This window comes from Tursiops truncatus, chromosome 2, assembly GCF_011762595.2.
Source record: "Tursiops truncatus isolate mTurTru1 chromosome 2, mTurTru1.mat.Y, whole genome shotgun sequence".
In the NCBI taxonomy this organism is placed as follows: Eukaryota; Metazoa; Chordata; class Mammalia; order Artiodactyla; family Delphinidae; genus Tursiops; species Tursiops truncatus.
Genome location: NC_047035.1, coordinates 50,645,107 through 50,664,246, shown reverse-complemented (window position 1 = coordinate 50,664,246; position 19,140 = coordinate 50,645,107). Strand labels below are relative to the sequence as shown.

The 19,140-nt window shown below is 42.9% G+C and overlaps 1 protein-coding gene and 1 long non-coding RNA gene across 4 annotated transcripts in view; one reads left to right on the top strand and one right to left on the bottom strand.

The window, feature by feature from the left end:
- Window positions 1-11,727: 11,727 nt before the first annotated feature.
- On the bottom strand, window positions 11,728-16,494 carry LOC117311053 (uncharacterized). The gene is made up of 2 exons (XR_004525076.2): window positions 15,793-16,494; window positions 11,728-12,230 (listed from the first exon to the last, which is right to left on the bottom strand). It is a non-coding gene; the product is annotated as an uncharacterized lncRNA (long non-coding RNA).
- Window positions 16,495-16,559: 65 nt separating this feature from the next.
- Window positions 16,560-19,140, top strand: part of KLHDC1 (kelch domain containing 1) — a 47,011-nt gene continuing 44,430 nt past the window's right edge. For all 3 annotated transcript variants that reach the window (XM_073800513.1, XM_073800512.1, XM_073800514.1), the window contains exon 1: window positions 16,560-16,869. In XM_073800513.1, coding sequence (XP_073656614.1) covers window positions 16,774-16,869 — 96 coding nt within the window. In that variant the 5' untranslated portion in view covers window positions 16,560-16,773. The remainder of the gene's footprint in view (window positions 16,870-19,140) is intronic.

Here is a 19,140-nt window from a genome sequence, read left to right as displayed (position 1 = left end):
TGATTAACCTTTACGGCTGGAAGGGATAAAGATGGAAGTGAGACCTTTCTTTGTAGTGAGACTTATAACTGTCAATCAATGTATATGTTTTTCATATTCAAAAACAGAAAAGAAAAAAGTAAACAAAACTGAAAGCAGACCAAAACCCATATACCTGTATATTGAATTGGTAACGTAACATCACAGAGAAAAGTGATTTGTTTTTATTAGACGGGGGAGATCTGTCCCCTTCTTTTTTTCTTAATTTATTTAATTTATTCATTTTTGGCCGTATTGGGTCTTTGTTGCTGAGCGCTGGTTTTCTCTAGTTGCGGCGAGCGGGGGCTACTCTTTGTTGCGGTGCGCGGGCTTCTCATTGCGTTGGCTTCTCGTTGCGGAGCACAGGCTCTAGGCGCGCGGGCTTCAGTAGTTGTGACTCGCGGGCTCTAGAGTGCAGGCTCAGTAGTTGTGGCGCACGGGCTTAGTTGCTCCACGGCATGTGGGATCTTCCCGGACCAGGGCTTGAACCCGTGTCCCCTTCATTGGCAGGCGGATTCTTAACCACTGCACCACCAGGGAAGCCCCAAAAAGTGATTTTTGAACACAGCTCTCTGTATATTTTCAGTGAAATACATTCCACTTACATTTTCAATCCCCTTTTCTCTTTCTTCTCCTGGGATCCCTATTATGTGTAGATTGGCACACTTTATATTATCCCATAGGTGTCTTATATTGCTTTCAATTTTTTTTTTCATTTGGCTTTCTGTCTGCTGTTCTGATTGGGTGATTTCCATTATTCTGTCTTCCAGATCACTTATTCGTTCTTCTGCATTATTCATTCTGCTATTCATTGTCTTTAGTTCAGGTTTCATCTCAGCAAATGAATTTCCTAATTTTTCTTGCCTCCTCCTTATAGTTTCTAGTTCCTTTTTACAGTAATCTGCATTTCTGCTGATAAGCTTTCTTAATTCCTTCAGTATCTTCTTTACTTCCTTTTTGAACTCGGTGTCTATTAGACTGAAGAGGACTGTTTCATTGTTTGTTCCTTTAGGGGAATTCTCTGGATCTTTTAACTGGGAGTGGTTCCTCTGCTTCTTCATTTTACTTATATTTCTCTTACTCTGTGAATTTAGGAGAAACAATTATCTTCTGTAGTCTTGGAAGGCTATTTATATGCAGGAGCATCCTTGTATAGCTTGTATTGGTTTAATATTTTTGGCCCTAGGGCTGCTTTTAGTTTGGATGCTTTCCACCTCTTTCCTAAGTGTGTGCTGGCCATTATCCCCTTGATAGGGGGTGTGCAGGTATGGCAGCCGGCACAGGTTCCTGCGGGGGGGGGGGGGGGGGCAGAGGCAGTGATTGTCGCCTGCTCCCAAAATATATTCCAATGACAAAAAACTGCAATGAAAATTTGAACTTTTATGTAAGAAAGGAGAGGAAATAAATATGGATAAATAAACAGTTGATTCTCATTATTCAAGGTGATTACGTTCTAGACAGTCACCACCAACACTGAATTAGCAAATAATCATTGCTCCTAGGGTAAGGGGTAAGGCTCCTCTGAGCCTCTGGTCACAGCATTTTCATCAACTTATCAGCACATAACCTTGCTTTATGTGTGTTTCTGTTTAAAGACATCTTTAATATATATTGTTGATTCATTAACATTGAACTCAGAGGCAGCAGCACTATAATTCATGCCTGAAGGAAGCTTATCTAACACATGTGTTTTCTCCCTAAGGCAAATGACAGCCTTCTTATGCCTTGGAACACTAGAAAGCACTTCATCACTATGCTTGGAGTCCATTTTAAACAGCAAAATCACCCAAGATTCTCTTGGAGGAAACCAGCTGCCCTCAAGCAGCTCTTGGAAAGGTCCATGTGTTAAGAAATCAAGGCCTCCTGCAACAGCCAGCACCAACTTGCCATCCACATGCCAGCAACTGTGAACAATTTCAGAAGCAGATCTTCCAGCCCTAGTGAAGTCTTCAGATGACTACAACTCTCTCCAGTATCTTGACTGCAACCTCAGAGAGACGAGGCTGAATCACCCAGCCAGGCTGTTCCTAAATTCCCAACCTACAAAAACTGTGTGAGGTGATAAATGTTGTTGGTTTTTTTTGCGGTACGCGGGCCTCTCACTGCTGTGGCCTCTCCCGTTGCGGAGCACAGTCTCTGGACGCGCAGGCTCAGTGGCCATGGCTCACGGGCCCAGCCGCTCCGCGGCATGTGGGATCCTCCCGGACCGGAGCACGAACCCGCGTCCCCTACATTGGCAGGCGGACTCTCAACCACTGCGCCACCAGGGAAGCCCAGCCCCATGTTTTTTATTTATTCCCAATGAAATTTGGGAATCTTGAATATGGATTGGATATTAAATTATATTAAGTAATAACTTTTAATTACTTAAATGTGATAATAATATTGTGATTATATATATGAATGCCCCTATTTTTAGGAAATGAATGCTGAAGTGTAACTTTCAAATAATTCAGCAAAACGAAAAATGTAGACACACACATATAAACAAATATAAAGCTATTATGGAAATAGTAACAATTATTAAACTTAAGTGGAGAGTACACAGGTATTCCTTGAACTATTTTTTTCAACTTTTCTTTATGTTTGATATTTTTCATGTTAAGAAATTGAAGATAAAAGAATCTATCCCAATTTCCCAGCTTCCTCTCACAATCTGACAATGATTCCTTTTTCTCCCATAAATTTTCAATTTCTCTTCCCTATGACTCCTTCACCTGGCCGTAAAGTCCTAATACTTCAATGAAAACTAAATGCTGATGACTCCAAAATCCATATTTTCTCAAGCTTCAAATTCAACTCAATATGTGCCCAAATGAACTTACCATCATCCCTCCAAAGTCTGCTCCTCCTCCCAAGTTCACTACCCTGGTGAAGGACTCTACCCCTTCCACCCAGTGACTATGCTAGTAAACTAGGCAGCATCGTTGACACCTCCTTCTCCTTCATTCTCCATAAACCAATCAGCCAAGTCCCTTTGGTTCTACCTTTTAAGTATCTCTCAGACCCGAGCATTTCTTTTTTTTCTTTCTTTCTTTTTTTTTATTTAGCACAGGCTCCGGACGCGCAGGCTCAGTGGCCATGGCTCACAGGCCCAGCCGCTCCACGGCATGTGGGATCTTCCCGGACCGGGGCACGAACCCATGTCCCCTGCATCGGCAGGCGGACTCTCAACCACTGCGCCACCAGGGAAGCCCATGACCTGACCATTTCTATCGCTATGGCTAGGGGCCTTACTAGGTTATCAGCCTCTCTAGTAGCAGGGACTGACCTGCCAACGGGTCTCTTTGTCTCCAACCTTGCCATCGGAATAAGCTTTCTAAAACATAATTCTTATTATGTCACCTCCCTACTTAAAACGTTTCCAAATCTCATATTAGGATAAAGTGAACAAGCCATCTCTTTCTTCCTCTCTTGTTCCATCCGCCAGGAACACTCCCCTTCCTCTTCCCCTACATTTGCCTAAACAACTTCCATTCATCCTTCACTTCTTAGCTTAGACTTTACTTTCTCTTGGGAACCTTCCCTGACTCTCCCAGGTCTGAGTTAGGGGCCCTCTTATGAAGCCCCAAGGTGCCCTGGACTTTTGCTATCATTACACTTACTGCAGAGCATGGTAGTTGTCTGTTTGCTGGTCTATAGCCCCAAACATACTTTAAGGTCCAGGAGGACAAGTAGGTCGTTTCAAAAATACAGTGCCAGTGTTACTAGTAACAAGCAAATGATACAGTGATAACTTTAAATATATGTATTTTTTTATTGAGGCATAATTTACATTGCACATACATAAAGAATACATATGAGTTTCAATAAATGTATAAACCTATGTAATTACCACCCTAATCATGATATAGAAAATTTCCATCACCCAGAATATTTCCTTGTACTCAATTACATAAATCCCCTCTCCCTACCCCAAACAACTACTCTTCTGCTCTCTATTACCATAAATTAATTTTGTATATCTTGAATTTCATATAAATGAAATTATATAGCAGGTATTCTTTTGTGTCTAGTTTCTTTTTCTTTTAATATTTATTTATTTGGTTGTGCTGGGTCTTAGTTTTGGTGAGTGGGCTCCTTAGTTGTGGCAGGGGGACTCCTTAGTTGTAGTATGTGAACTCTTAGTTGTGGCATGCATATGGGATCTAGTTCCCTGACCAGAGATCAAACCCGGGCCCCCTGCATTGAGAGTGTGGAGTCTTAACCACTGTGCCACCAGGGAAGTCCCTCATCTGGTTTCTTTTTTTTTCAACATTATGAAGAACGATTGTCAAATAAAAATTGTAAGTATTTAAGGTGCACATGTGATGTTTTGATATATGTTTACATTGTGAAATGATTACCACAATCAAGCTAATTAGCATATTCATCACCTCACATAGTTACCATTTTGTGTGTGTGTGGTGAAAACACTTCAGATCTATTCTCTTAGAAAATTTCAAGTATACAATACATTATTATTAGCTATAGTCACTTGTAATACATTGCGTCTCTAGTATTTATTCATTCTATTACTGAAAGTTTGTACCCTTGACCAACATCTCCACATTTCTCCCAACCCTCAGCCACTGATAACCACCATTCTACTCTCTGTTTCTATGAATTGGACATTTTTAGATCCCACATTTAAGTCAGATCATGCAGGGACTTCCCTGGTGGTCCAGCAGTTAAGCCTCCACACTTCCACTACAGAGGGTGAGGGTTCAATCCCTGGTCGGGGAACTAAGATCCTACATGCCATGCAGCATGTCCAATAAATAAATAAAATAAGTGAGATCATGCAACATGTGCCTTTCTCTATCTGGCTTATTTCAATTAGCATAATGTCCTTCAGGTTCATTCATGTTGACACAAGTGTCAGGAATTCCTTCTTTTTGAAAACTGAATAATATTCCGTTGTATATGTATACCACATTTTCTTTATCCATCCATCCACTGACAGTTTGTTTCCATGTATCAACTATTGTGAATAATGCTGCAATGAACATGGGAGTACAGATATCTCTTGGAGAGAGTGATTTTTTTCCTTTGGATATATACCCAGAAGTGGGATTGCTAGATTATATGGTAGTTCGATTTTTAATTTTTTAAAGAACATCTATATTGTTTTCCATAGTGGCTGCACCAGTTTACATTCCCACCAACAGTGTACAGGGTTCCCTTTTCTCCACATCCTTGTCAGCATTTATTATATTTGACTTTTTGACAACAGCCATCCTACTAGGTGTGACAAAATATCTCATTGTGGTTTTGATTTGCATTTCCCTGATGATTAGTGATGTACATGTCGGTATTATACATCATGTACCTGTTGGCCATTCGTACGTCTTTTTAGGGAAAATGTCTGTTCAGGTCCTTTGCTCATTTTTTAATCTTTTCTTTTCTCTACTGAGTTTTATGAATTCCTTATATATTTAAGATATTAACCTTCACTGGATATATTATTGGGAAATATTTTCTACCATTCTGTAGGTTGCCTTTTCATTTTGTTGATTGTTTCCTTTGCTGTGCGGAAGCTTTTTAGTTTGAGGTAGTCCCATGTGCTTATTTTTGCTTCTGTGGCCTATGCTTTTGGTGTCATCTCCAAAAAAAATCACTGCCAAGACCAATGTCAAGGAGCTTTCCCCCTGTTTTCTTCTAGGAGTTTTAGGGCTTCAGGTCTTATGTTTAAGTCTTTAATGCATTTTGAGCTTATTTTTGCATATGTTAAAAGGAATGCTACTCCTGGGGGACAGTCTTGGAGGGGAGAATGTAGAGAGGCGTCAGCAGAATGTCCTGAGGCTAGGACCTAAGGAGAGAAGGCCAGCGGAAAGGTGATCAAGACTCTCTTCTTGACCAAACTCTAGTCAAGCTCCTCTGAGCCCTACTCTCAACTAAGCCTCAACCTTAGCTTGTAAAATCTGACTCTTGGCACAAATGATTTCGTCCAGACCCCGCGCCCCTGCCATACTAAGAGACTTGAACAAGCACCAGCATAGTTTCTAACAGCTCAAGGCCACACCCCTAGAATGACTCCAGTGCCCCTTAGAGTGCCTGCCTGCCTGAAAAAGCTCAAGGCTGCCAAGAGAATTTACTGTTTGTTCCGGCCCCAAACCTGGTGATAGGCAGATAGGCCCCGGAACCCTCCCTCCCACGCCCCCTTATAGCAGTTACTTTATTTTGTTTTTGTTTTTGCGGTAAGCGGGCTTCTCACTGCTGTGGCCTCTCCCGTTGCGGAGCACAGGCTCTAGACGCACAGGCTCAGCGGCCATGGTTCACGGGCCCAGCCGCTCCGCGGCATGTGGGATCCTCCCGGACCGGGGCACGAACCCGCGTCCCCTGCATCGGCAGGCGGACCCTCAACCACCGCACCACCAGGGAAGTCCAGCAGTTACTTTAGAAAGCTTGCAATTATACATCCTTTCTCTGCCTTTGAGGTGTAAATTTACCAAACAAAACTGTTTCTCCAAGCATCTGAGAGCTCTTTGAAATGCAAACATATAGGGAGATAATTCTTACTCTTGCTCCCCAGCCCTGTGGGAAGATATAGGCCTAATTTTAGTGGGTGCCTTGCCTTAACTTGCATCACTGCCTCTAGTCATAAAGATAGAAGAAGTTTGTTTCTTCTCTGGATATGCTCCAATTAACAAGCCCAGATGGCCTAGCCACAGGGATCAACCCTCTTCGGCGCCCCTCAGTGCCTTCCCTCGGTACACTGAAAGCTTTAAAAAGTCTCCTGCCTTCAATTTCCACAAAGTTCAGTTCAGTTCACAGTGCATCCTCTTCCCCATGACAATAGTTTGTTACTGAACAAAATCTATCCTTGCTTTTTTAACTAGTGTCCGACCTGGTTTGTCTCTGACAAGGCCAAAATGGTGGCTTGGCTGATGAGGTTTTAAGAATGAGGGTAATCATGTTCTGTTTGAAACTATTTTCTTTCTGTGATATAAACCCCTTCTCTGTCATCTTTTTACTTTTACCTTTTACTTCAGTGAAATTTAGTAGAAATACAAATGACCTTTAAGAGTGGGTTTTGGGGCTTCCCTGGTGGCGCAGTGGTTGAGAGTCTGCCTGCCAATACAGGGGACACGGGTTCGTGCCCTGGTCCAGGAGGATCCCACATGCCGCGGAGCAGCTAGGCCCGTGAGCCATGGCCGCTGAGCCTGTGCGTCCGGAGCCTGTGCTCTGCAACGGGAGAGGCCACAACAGTGAGAGGCCCGCGTACCCCCCACACACACAAAAAGAGTGGGTTTTGAAAGAAAATACAATGTGCTTCTATGTTTTTCATGTCTGGGGTGATGTGAAATAACATGCTCCATGGGGAGAAGATCCATAAACCTGTAAATGGAATTATTCCAGTAGCAGTAGGAGTTTAAAGCCAGAGGTGACTATGAGATTATAGCCCTAAGAATTCACAGAAGTCTTGGAGAGGGCTTTGGCATTCCACTGCAGGTGGAAAGGGAGTTTCTGGGACAAAGGACCACCAGGTTCCATACGTTAATAACAACAATGAGAGCTGGTCTCAGCACCCCCAGAGCTAACGTGTCATTGCTAGGGACACAGGGTGCCATCTGGAGACGGACCCCACCTCACCCCTGGAAATGGAGGTCAAGGCCAGTGCTCAGGAGGGGTTATTACTACTGCTACTACCATTTATGAGCACCCACGTTACACCAGAGCTGTCCTATGGGCCATCTGCCTTTATGCCTTCAGTCCTGATCGCCTCCACGCCCCCACCGCCAATCCAAAGCAAAAGTTCTAATAATCAAGTTACATTATTTACTCCCCTGCTTAAGACCCTTTGGCCTTAGAGTTAAAGTTCAGACTCTTTAACCTGACAAGGCTGCAAGATGGACTATTCCAGCTTTATCCTTGGCTGCTCCCTGCAAGCATTCTACACTCATAGGGAACTATTTATACAACTTGTGTAGGGCGCGGTCAGCTAACTGCTACGCGGCAGGAAGCTGAAATAAGCTGAGTCATCCTTCCTGTGGCCACTGCGCTTGCGTAAAGTAGCGACCTATCCGATGCTGGCTCACAAATCGCACCATCGGCGAAAGCCAATCACAGAGCGACACATGTTCTTAATCCCTATATAAGCAGACTGCTATAGGATTGCGGGGTCTTCCTTCCATCTTTCTTCAACCAAGCTGTGCTCCAATAAAGTGTGATACGAGAAGAATCTTGCGTGTGGCGGCTCGTTATTCTGCCGGTCAGAAACGGCTCGCCGCAAGTGGTGCCGAAACCCGGGAACTTCGCGCCCTGCATGGAGGACCGATTCAGAACTCGACACACGGAGTGAACCGTCGGTGAGTAGTCCAGTCAAGATAGCGTATCAGAGAATGAACAAACAGGGACTACGGTAGACAGGCCTGAAAATATGAAAAAAAAAAAAAAAAAAAAAAAAAAAAACAAAAGGAAAAGCAAGAAACGGTGCCAGGATTATATCCAATCCTAGATGAGTTTAAGGAATTATATTTGTTTCAAGATGAATTAAATCCTAGAGAGGAGGAAGATTTAGAAGGAGCGGCCGCGGCATATGAACAAGAGCGGTATGGGCATTGGTACATGCCGCCGCTCGCTAGCCCACCATATTTTAATCCTGCGGAGGCTAGAGCTTCCGCCCCTGATATCTAATAGAGGGATAGGACGTAAGTTATAAGGCATGACCGCCCCTATAGGAGCCCGCGGAAATTTAAACCGCCGAGGCTTGGGTTTTTCTCAAGGGTCACTGAGTTTATGATTACATGGAGGACCACAACACCTGTGTGGGTACCTCAGTGGCCTTTGTCAAAGGAAAAGCTGGAGGCGGCATCCAAACTAGTGGATGAGCAGTTACAATTAGGGCATTTAGAACCCTCCTAGTCACCCTGGAATAATTAAGAAAAAAGTAGGGAAATGGCGTCTTTTCTATTCCTTTGAATAGTCGAGATAAAGCCTCTTGTATGGAGTTGCTTGAACAGGCCTTAGGCGTTTTGATTAAATATTTAGGGAATGGGGGATTGTTTCTTGCTCCCGAGGGAATACAGAAGGGAGATGTTGTAAATTTTTTAGGAGCCTGATCTTAATTCCCCACGCCAATTGACCCCAGAAGCCCATCAGGCACTTCAAAAGGTAGAACAAGCTATTACAAATGCACAATTAGAACGCTGTGATGATTCTCAACCTGTTTGGATGTGTCCTTTTAATTTAATTTCCACACGCGCTCTAACAGCGCTAGACTCTACGACACAGGCTCAAGAGTTTCATAAGCTATATCATGTGTCATCTACAGTCTTAAGAAAAAAATTTAACATTACCAGAGCTTTGGCTAGGAATATTGTGAAGAGTTGTTACCCAAAAGACTGGGGTTAACCCCAGAGGCATTCCAAAAGCTTTGCTCTTTTTAGTCAAAAAATGCAGGTGATTCATATTACAGGCTTGCCCTATAATCCACAAGGCCATGGCCGACGAAAAGCCCAAGGAAGGAGTCAAGACTGAGAACAACGATCATGTTAATTTGAAGGTGGCGGGGCAGGATGGTTCTGTGGTGCAGTTTAAGATTAAGAGGCATACACCACTTAGTAAACTAATGAAAGCCTATTGTGAACGACAGGGTTTGTCAATGAGGCAGATCAGCTTAAAGAACTCTTAATAAAACAAAAAGGGGGAATCGCAGAGAACTGTACCCCTAGACAGAGACTTTCACTTGCCTTATTTACCATAAATTTTTTACATTTAAATGATGATAAAGAAACCTCTGCTGAACGCCATGTGGCAACAAACCATAAAAATTATGGCAAAGTGATGTGGAAAGATGTGTTGTCCAATCAATGGAGGGGCCTGGATCGTGTTATTACTCGATCCAGGGGATCTCTAGTGTCTCCCCACAGGATCAAGATCCGATCTGGGTGCCATCAAGACTGACGAGAATTGTTGAAGAAAACTTCGGAGAAGATGCTGAGCTGGATGTTCCTGATGATTCTTAATCGAAGTCTTTGTATTAGTTGGAATTCCACAAAGGATTATTCAGATTGTGCAACTGAGTGCTGCCGGCCTGGAGCCCGTTGCCTTTGGAGATTTTGCCTCTTGGCTCTCTTCTGCCTTTTCCTTCTTTGGGGAGTGGGTGGGGGTAGGAATCTTTGGAGTCTGCTGTGTATTTGGGATTATGCTGTGTCTCTGGTTGGTCTGTCGTGTGCGCATCAGGGCACATCGAGATAGGGTCCTGCTCACTCAGGCACTTCTGGCTATTAATGAAGGAGATTCGCCCGCAGCCTGGCTCTCCGCCCTGAATAATTCAAAACTTATTCTGAGTCAGCCTTTGCACCCTGCAGCCCTTGTTGGCATTGCACGCAGGAAGGTGTCTCAGACATGCCAACGGAAAACTGCCCTCGAACAGTGAGCACATCATGAGGTGAACACTTGGACGGGCTACATTCCGCTTGGTGTTCTAATAAATAAAAAAGGGGGAGATGTAGGGCGCGGTCAGCTAACTGCTACGCGGCAGGAAGCTGAAATAAGCTGAGTCATCCTTCCTGTGGCCACTGCGCTTGCGTAAAGTAGCGACCTATCCGATGCTGGCTCACAAATCGCACCATCGGCGAAAGCCAATCACAGAGCGACACATGTTCTTAATCCCTATATAAGCAGACTGCTATAGGATTGCGGGGTCTTCCTTCCATCTTTCTTCAACCAAGCTGTGCTCCAATAAAGTGTGATACGAGAAGAATCTTGCGTGTGGCGGCTCGTTATTCTGCCGGTCAGAAACGGCTCGCCGCAAACTTGTATGAAAAACTTGTGTCTCCCTTTGTGCGCCCCCGCCGCCCAATAGATCGTGTATTTCCTTTCCGCTTTTCAGCTGTATTTTGTTCACGTTTCTACTATGCCACTTTTCATCCCACACTGCATGCATTTCTTTACATCTCTTTCCCTCTAACTGGACTTTGAAGTCCCTGTGGTAGAACTACGTCTTATTCATCTTAAAATTCATTTTGTTTATTCATTCAGTCAACAGATATTTATTATCTACATATTTAGTATTTCTTTGGTATCTACTACTACAAGGCTCTGAGGAATCAATCATACTTGATTCCTTCAGCGTTTGTGGTTAACAGGGCCTCAATACCAACTATCTACAGCAAGCAGGCACTTAATACATATATACCGAATAAATGAATAAATGAACTTGTTCTGAGTGGTGGGCAGCCACGTTCTCTTCAAAGGGTAACTCTGGACAAGTGCATTTTTAGACGCTGGTATAATTATTTTCTTCCCTCCTGGCCCTAGTTTTACTTCAGTACATCATTTTATAGCAAGGGTTAACCAGCTTTTTCTGGAAGGGGCCGGACAGTAAATGTTTTTGGCAGTGGGAGATTTCTGGTCTTTGTTGCAGCTACTCAGCTCTGTCTACTCAACTCTGTGGCTTACATCAGCGGCCGTAGACAATACTTAAACGAATGAAGGTGGTTGTGTGGCAATAAAACTTTATGTACAGATGCTGAAATTTGGATTTCTATTATGTTCATGAGTAATATCATTCTTCTTTGAATTTTTTTCAACCATTCAAAAATGTTGAACTGTTCTTAGCTTGTGGGTGCTACAAAAGCAGGCAGCAGAAAGATTTGGCCTGCAGGGCCGTAGTTTGCTGGCATACGTTTTAGAAAATTCTTAATTGCGTGTATATATATATATATATATATATGTTGTAGTTTCTTATGTCAGGGCTGAAAGTAAGCTCATCACACGAGATGAATTGTGCAGAAACACAACAGTAGAGGGCTGCTGCTCTCTCAGGCAATAACAGCGCCGTCTCGTCCTGCTGTGGTGACTTTTATTTAAGCATTATCTAAGTTTACCTCTTAAGACTTGTTTTCTTAACATTCCAGAAATACCAAAGCAGCCAAATATGCTTTTGCTGATTATACAATAAACAATGGGCTTTCTTAAGACATGCCGTGCTTCGTCCTTGAACCGCAAAAGCAGCACAAGGACGTTTCCTTGTGTTCCCATTATTCTGATTATACTGAGGACATTTCATGGATCAGTGCCCAAAGCACTCAGGACTGCTTGCAGTTCTGGCTTTCTCGCACGCACCCAGCTTGCCGGGGGGACTCATGGGTCACGTCTCCTTCCACGTCCTCAGATATTTCTCTACATTTCCCCCTTTTTGTTTTGCAGCTTGTGCAGCATCAAGGAGAACACGGCAGCTTGTTGCGATGTTACATGGCGGGTGGCTTGCAATCGTCGTCGGACTACAATTAAACATATGATTATTATTATAATAATCATTAACAATCCTGCGGTAGAACCAAATAAAGCATGTAATTTAGACATAGGATTTAAATTATTAAGTCCTTGAATAATTCCAGTCCATACTTTTTGCGAATTAAGTCGTTGTAATCGCTTCTGAAAAGTTTGTTGAATTTCCCCTTGTAAGTTCACAATTTCTTCTGTCAAATTTTTGTGATGTAATAGATGTTTTTTCATTTTTTCCCAGGGGAATGCAGACTGATTATACGGAACCGAAGTGACACAAAAGGCACTTTGATTCCAGTCACAACGTAGCTTCATTTGTCTTTGTAAATTCACAAGTTGGTCTCCCAACATAACCACAGCTTGTTGTAAGTCTGCTATTTCCGACTGTATTTCCGAATCAATTTGTCGTTGAGAGGACCAAAGCATTTCAGAATTTTTATGCCAATCAGTTATATAATCAACGGTCTGAATAGATTGTTCTAAAGCAACTCCAGCTACTGCAGCAGTAGCTGTTATGGATATAATACCTATGACAGCTGCAATCAACATTCCTACGAATCTTTTACTTCTTTTTAATGCATCAGCTAAATATTGCAAAACAGCCATAGGGAGAGATTCTTGCCATTCCCTTCCAAGATTAACAGGAAGCCAAAGACCTGTCTGAGCTCGTAAAATATACAGACTTTCAGTAGATATGTTAAAAGATATACTAGAGTTAATGCAGGTATACAGAGAGCAATTTTTACATATTATAATACCTAGAGTCTTATTCCATTCAGCTGGTCCTTTTAACAATATATAAGGTAATTTCACACAACCACGAGTATACCGAGTAACATTTTTATGAAAAGTCAAACTATAATGTCCAGATTTGTTAGCCATACGTCCTACCCAAGCATTAATCTTTTCCAAAGCTGCCATAAGCTTCCACAAATCCTTTTGGATAGGAAATCCAATTAAATGAGGACCAGGAGGAGAAAACCCTCCAGCATGCCATACTATGGTATCATTAATAGTATTGCTATTAATAGTGTTATTCGCTCTATGCCAGTGTAAATTCTTCAGACCCCTTTTTCCTCGGGCAGAGCCAAAAGGGTTCCAATCAATGACGCTTCCACCTTTTCTAAAGGCCAATATGAAGGCCATTCAGACTGTTTTATTATAGACACATCAGCTCCCGTATCAAAAAGGCCCGTAAATTTCACATTATTATTGAAGGTAATCGTTAATTGGGGACGTTGATCGTTGATAAAGGATTGCCAAAAAACATTTTTTCCCGTGCTGCCGAACCCCCCAGCACGCTTTACCGGGGCGGCTGCTTGTTTTATATATGGTAACAGTAACAATTGAGCAATTCTTTGTCCCTTATTAAATTCTATAGGTTTTGTAACAGAAATCATAATAGAAATTTCTCCATTATAATCCTCATCAATAACTCCAGTATGAACTGTTATACCCTGCAGAGTCAAACCACTTCGTCCTAATAATAGTCCCACGGTTCCTGCAGGTATAGGCCCATAAACTCCCGTAGCTAATTTATGAACTCCTCCTGCTGGCGTAAGGATACACTCTCGAGGAGCAATTAAGTCAACGGCAGCACTGCCGCTGGTAGCATGCATGAGATCAGTAACTAAGAGCCGATGTTGAGATTGTCCTGTAGTGTCTGATGAAAGCTGCCATTGCTTACTGGATACTGTTGAGAATTTACTGTCGCTTTTTCCCGTATTGTTGTTGCGGCCCCGGGTTGGGCCTAACTTCCCGTTTCCCGAGACATTATCTCGTGGAGGCAAAAGATTTCCGAACTTATCCTTTTTGGAACGGCATTCATTAGTCCAGTGTCGTCCTTTACCACACCGGCGACACATACCAGGTGGCTGCTCATTCTTAACCTGTTTTGATATTTGGCCTTGCCCTTTTCGACAATCTCGCCTCATATGTCCGTACTTTCCACAATTGTAACATTTAGTACGATTATCTTTCAATCCTCCAGTTATGGCAGCTGCAAGTAAATTGGCATGATAAGTAGGAGATCCAATATCATGGCAAGCTTTTATATACTCTTCAAGTGGAGCGTTTACAGCTCGTAAAGGCCGCAATGCCTTCTGGCATTCAGGATTCGCATTCTCAAAGGCCAAGGATCGTAATAATAAATCTTGCACATCTATTTGTGCTACATCTCTTTGAATGGCTGCACGCAATCTAGACAAGAAATCAGTGTAAGGCTCACCAGGCCCTTGCATTAACTTAGTAAAAGATTGTGCTGTTTTTCCAGGGGGTTCCACTCGTAGCCATGCTCGCAAACAACACATACGGATTTGAATGATTCGTAAATCGTCAAATTGAGCTTGAGCTTGTAGATTACTAAATGCGCCTGCTCCTATTAATTCATCTAAAAGTGGCCCTGGAGGATTACGGGCCGCATTAGTCCTTGCCATGTTTCCAGCTTCTTTTTTCCACCAAGTCTTAAACTGCATATATTGTCCAGGTTCAAGAACAGTCTTGGCAAGCGCCTCCCAATCCTGAGGAATTAATATGTTTTCGGAAGCATACCCAGACAAAAGACCTTGAACATAATTAGAATGCATCCCATATGCATTAATGGTTTCTTTTAGCATTTAAAAAATTTTTAAATCATGAGGGTTATACTCAACGTTCATATATCCATTCGGAAATTGATTGTTAGCCGGCATAGCTTGTCTAACAATAGGGAAAGCAAAAAATGGTTCAGAATATTGCTTTTCTTCCTTATTCATCTCTTCTTCCAATAAAAGTTTATTAAATTCAGGTTTTAGAGGAAATCGAAACTGACAAGAGGCTCCAACAGGATAAGCTGCTAATTCTAAAGGAGGAGCCGAAGGAATAGTAGGACATGTCTCCTGATATGAAGGGGTGGTAGCATTGTTTTTATTTTCTTCCAATTTAGTCATCAAATCTTTCAAATTTGAAAGTATATCAGAAATCTCATTCTGTTGAGGAAGTGGCATCTCATTTTGTTTGCTAGCTTGCTCCCGATCTTTATCATCATCAGAAAAAGCCCCTTCATCACTGGAACCCGAAGAATCCTCTCCTGTCTCAGACATAAGAGGAGGAGGCGGCGGAAGGTCCTCTATAGGAGACTCACGGAACAGAGTACGAAAATCGGGAGCAGAATTCGAACGCTGAGGGCGCGCCCCATTTTCACTTTCAGTCTCAGATTGTAATGATTCCAGGGCAAGGGAAATTAGATTACAGAGAGACCAGACACGAACAGATATAGGGTCTCTATACCGATGAGCTCTTCTTAATGCTCGCATAACCTGTTTCCAAACTTTTAAATTCAACTGGTTATGACCAGTAGGTTGAAACCAGTAACAATGTTTACGAATCCCCGCAAACAATTCATCAAAAGATTCTTGTTTCACCTTCACTCCAGAACTCCGTAATAACTGTTTTAGGAGTCTAATGTATTGACATTCCACTGAGGGAGAATTCCCCATGACTCTACTCTTCCCGGAGGTTTCGCTTTTCTCTTTTAGCGTACAAAAATCCCCTTCGGTCCCGCGTGACCTCGATGCTTACCTTCAGGTCCCTGTTCGGGCGCCAAATGTTGTAGTTTCTTATGTCAGGGCTGAAAGTAAGCTCACCACACGAGATGAATTGTGCAGAAACACAACAGTAGAGGGCTGCTGCTCTCTCAGGCAATAACAGCGCCGTCTCGTCCTGCTGTGGTGACTTTTATTTAAGCATTATCTAAGTTTACATCTTAAGACTTGTTTTCTTAACATTCCAGAAATACCAAAGCAGCCAAATATGCTTTTGCTGATTATACAATAAACAATGGGCTTTCTTAAGAACATGCCGTGCTTCGTCCTTGAACCGCAAAAGCAGCACAAGGACGTTTCCTTGTGTTCCCATTATTCTGATTATACTGAAGACATTTCATGGATCAGTGCCCAAAGCACTCAGGACTGCTTGCAGTTCTGGCTTTTTCGCACGCACCCAGCTTGCCGGGGGGACTCATGGGTCACGTCTCCTTCCATGTCCTCAGTTATTTCTCTACATGTATATACATGTATATATACATATATATTTAAAGTCCTCTCTCTCTCTCTCTCTCTCTGGATAACTATCTCTGCTAGAGGTTGAATGGAAAAGGCAAACCCTCACAAAGCATTAATGTATTAACATATTGATTTAAGTCACAGCAGCATCAAGCCCATGGACCAGAAGTCCACTGAGCCACTGGATAAGGTACACAGGTTGTTCCGCCCACACAACACAATCGCAAGTGACACGAAATCAGCGGGTGGCAGGGTTGCGGAGAAGCCAAGGCACCTCCCTGCCCACTCAGACCTCAAGCATCCCTAACTGGCGACGCCGCCCCAGGCTCGGCTTCCCGGGCGGGCTTCGGCACAGCGCAGCCGCACTGGTGCCGCCTTCCCACCAATCTCGACCCTCGACGCGTTCCGTTCGTGCGTGGAGGAGCCGGGCGGGAGGAAAGGCCGCTCCGTGGGCAGGGGGCTGCATCGCGCAGAGCGGCTGGACCCAGCGACGGCGCGGATGGCCGACTCCCAGCTGTTCTGCGTGGCCGAGGAGCGCAGCGGCCACTGCGCAGTGGTGGACGGAAACTTCCTCTACGTGTGGGGGGGCTACGTGGTAAGGGGAAGAGGCGGGACGGGGCGGACTCGCGCCGGGAGCCCGCCCGGCTTCTCGGCCAGAGTGGCCGCCGAGCACCCGCCCACACCCGGCCCCTACGCGGGGGCCGGTCCGCGGACCAGGCCGGCGCGCCCGGTGCCCCCCGCGCCCCGCCCGGCCCTCCGCCATCGGCCGCTCTCCCGCCGCGCCAGGGCTTGACGCCGCGCCGCCGTTGCTTCCACTAGGAAACTAGCCTTCAAACCCCAGTCCGGGGCTCTTCCCACTCTCCAGTTCCCCCGGTCCTCGCAGCTGGCCGATAACCCGGCTTACCCAGCACTCAGTCGGTTACTGCGCGATTGATGATCATTTTTAACTGCTTGCGCAGACTCAAAAAAGCCCACCAAGGATGCCGTGCTATATTATTTTGTAAATATTTACTTATGCCCGCGGCGCGATCCGAAATATCGAAATCACTGAAGCATTTAAGTGTTTCTAAGTAATTTTTAGTGGCATTCCTTTACCAAGGGGTAATTACGAAATTTTTTCGAGTCTCAAAACAGACTTGTATTAGCAACAATATACTTAAGAGTATTATGCTTTAAAATTCTCACTACAGTGGAGGTTTGAATATGTGTATTTGTTTTGTCTCTATAATCGTAGGATAATAGAATCAAGGATTCTAGAGATGGAAAACAACCCCTTTAGTTTACAGATTAAAAAAAAAGAAAAGCGAGCCATCTGGAGTTCTACTGGATGTAGAACCTACATTTTTCTGACTGACTCGATGCTATTATGTGACAGATGTAACATGACTGAATCGCTCACTGAAATAAAGAACATACTGTATATGTTAAATGATTCTCAGATCCAAGTTGGTTTTTGTTGTTGTTTTGTTTGTGTGTTTATTTTTAATTTGATTCAGTATCAGGATGAGAAAATCAGAACTCATATTTGAGTGCCTACTATACGTGGCATGTGCTAGGAAATCTCATATCCCTAATCTCGTATAATCCTTACCGTATCTTGTAAGGTAAGTAATGTCCCCATTTTAAAAATAAGGAAGATGAATCAGTAAGAGTAAATAATTTGAATGACCGTTTGACCTCAAGGACAGCAGATTCCAACATAGGTATATTGGATTTCCAAAGGCTATTTTTTCTATGATAAACATAAATTAGGTGACTATGCTCTCTTAAGGTCTAATATTTCCACCATTTGTTCTTGATGAAAAAGTAGTCTATACATAATGATGGTTTTTGCAGAAGAAATATTTTGATTGTTTTTGAGCTCTGCCACTTGAAGATGTACAGGTGTCAAACTTCATCTGCTATATTGGTTCTTACTATTGTAAAAGTTAAATGAAAAAAAAATCTCACTTAAAATAGTAATCTGTAATATCTTATATCTTGTGACAGTATAGATTTCTGTTAAGCCCATAACTGAAATGTCTGAATTTTTTATATCTCATTTTAATCTTGAAAATTGTGTAATTGATAAGATTTCAGGTCTTCAGGTGGCAGTCAGTGAATACAAATACTTCCTACTACTGATTGATCCAATGAGTAAATGCTGTATGCGCCACCCTGGAAAGTACCACACAGATTTAGATCAAGTCTACTACTTTTTAAATTCCAGGGATTGTCAGCGCTTAAAATATGTCTAAGGCATAAGCGGAAGGAAAGGGAGAGTAGGAGGCAGAAAAGAAGACATGGCATATTGTGAGAAAAAATAGAATCCTTCCCACAATTGTTTTATTCAGATCCTTCTGAACAGCGAAAGGACCCTGGAATCTGGAGGTAATCCAGTAGTCAGCAGTTAAGAATAATGGTCAGATGATTCCAGATTGTATGTTCCAAGCACAATTTTCCTCCTCATTAACACAATGTGTGTTAAAATTGACAAATGTATATCCTAAAACTTGAATGGCCAATATATATCTGTCTAAATTACTTATTACTCTATCGTTGAGCATTTTCTAAAGGACTTTGTATCTGAAAACAGCCCTACCTCTAGAGGTAAGAGCAGCAAAGCTGAAAAAAGTAAGTAGTAAATTATAATTGGTGCCAGAATATTCTCTTGCTCCTAGTTCTTCCATATCCTTTCCACATTACTGAAATTCATACAAACTTTAGTATTGCAACTAGGAGCATTTAAAAGTTGTGAGTAGTTTTTTCCAAATTTTGGAGGAGAAGCACAGGGTTTTAGCATCCTTACAGATGATATGCTTTCTTCTTACTGTTTAATCGTATGAACAGTTTTATTTCCCTAACACAATTGATATTAATACATTTT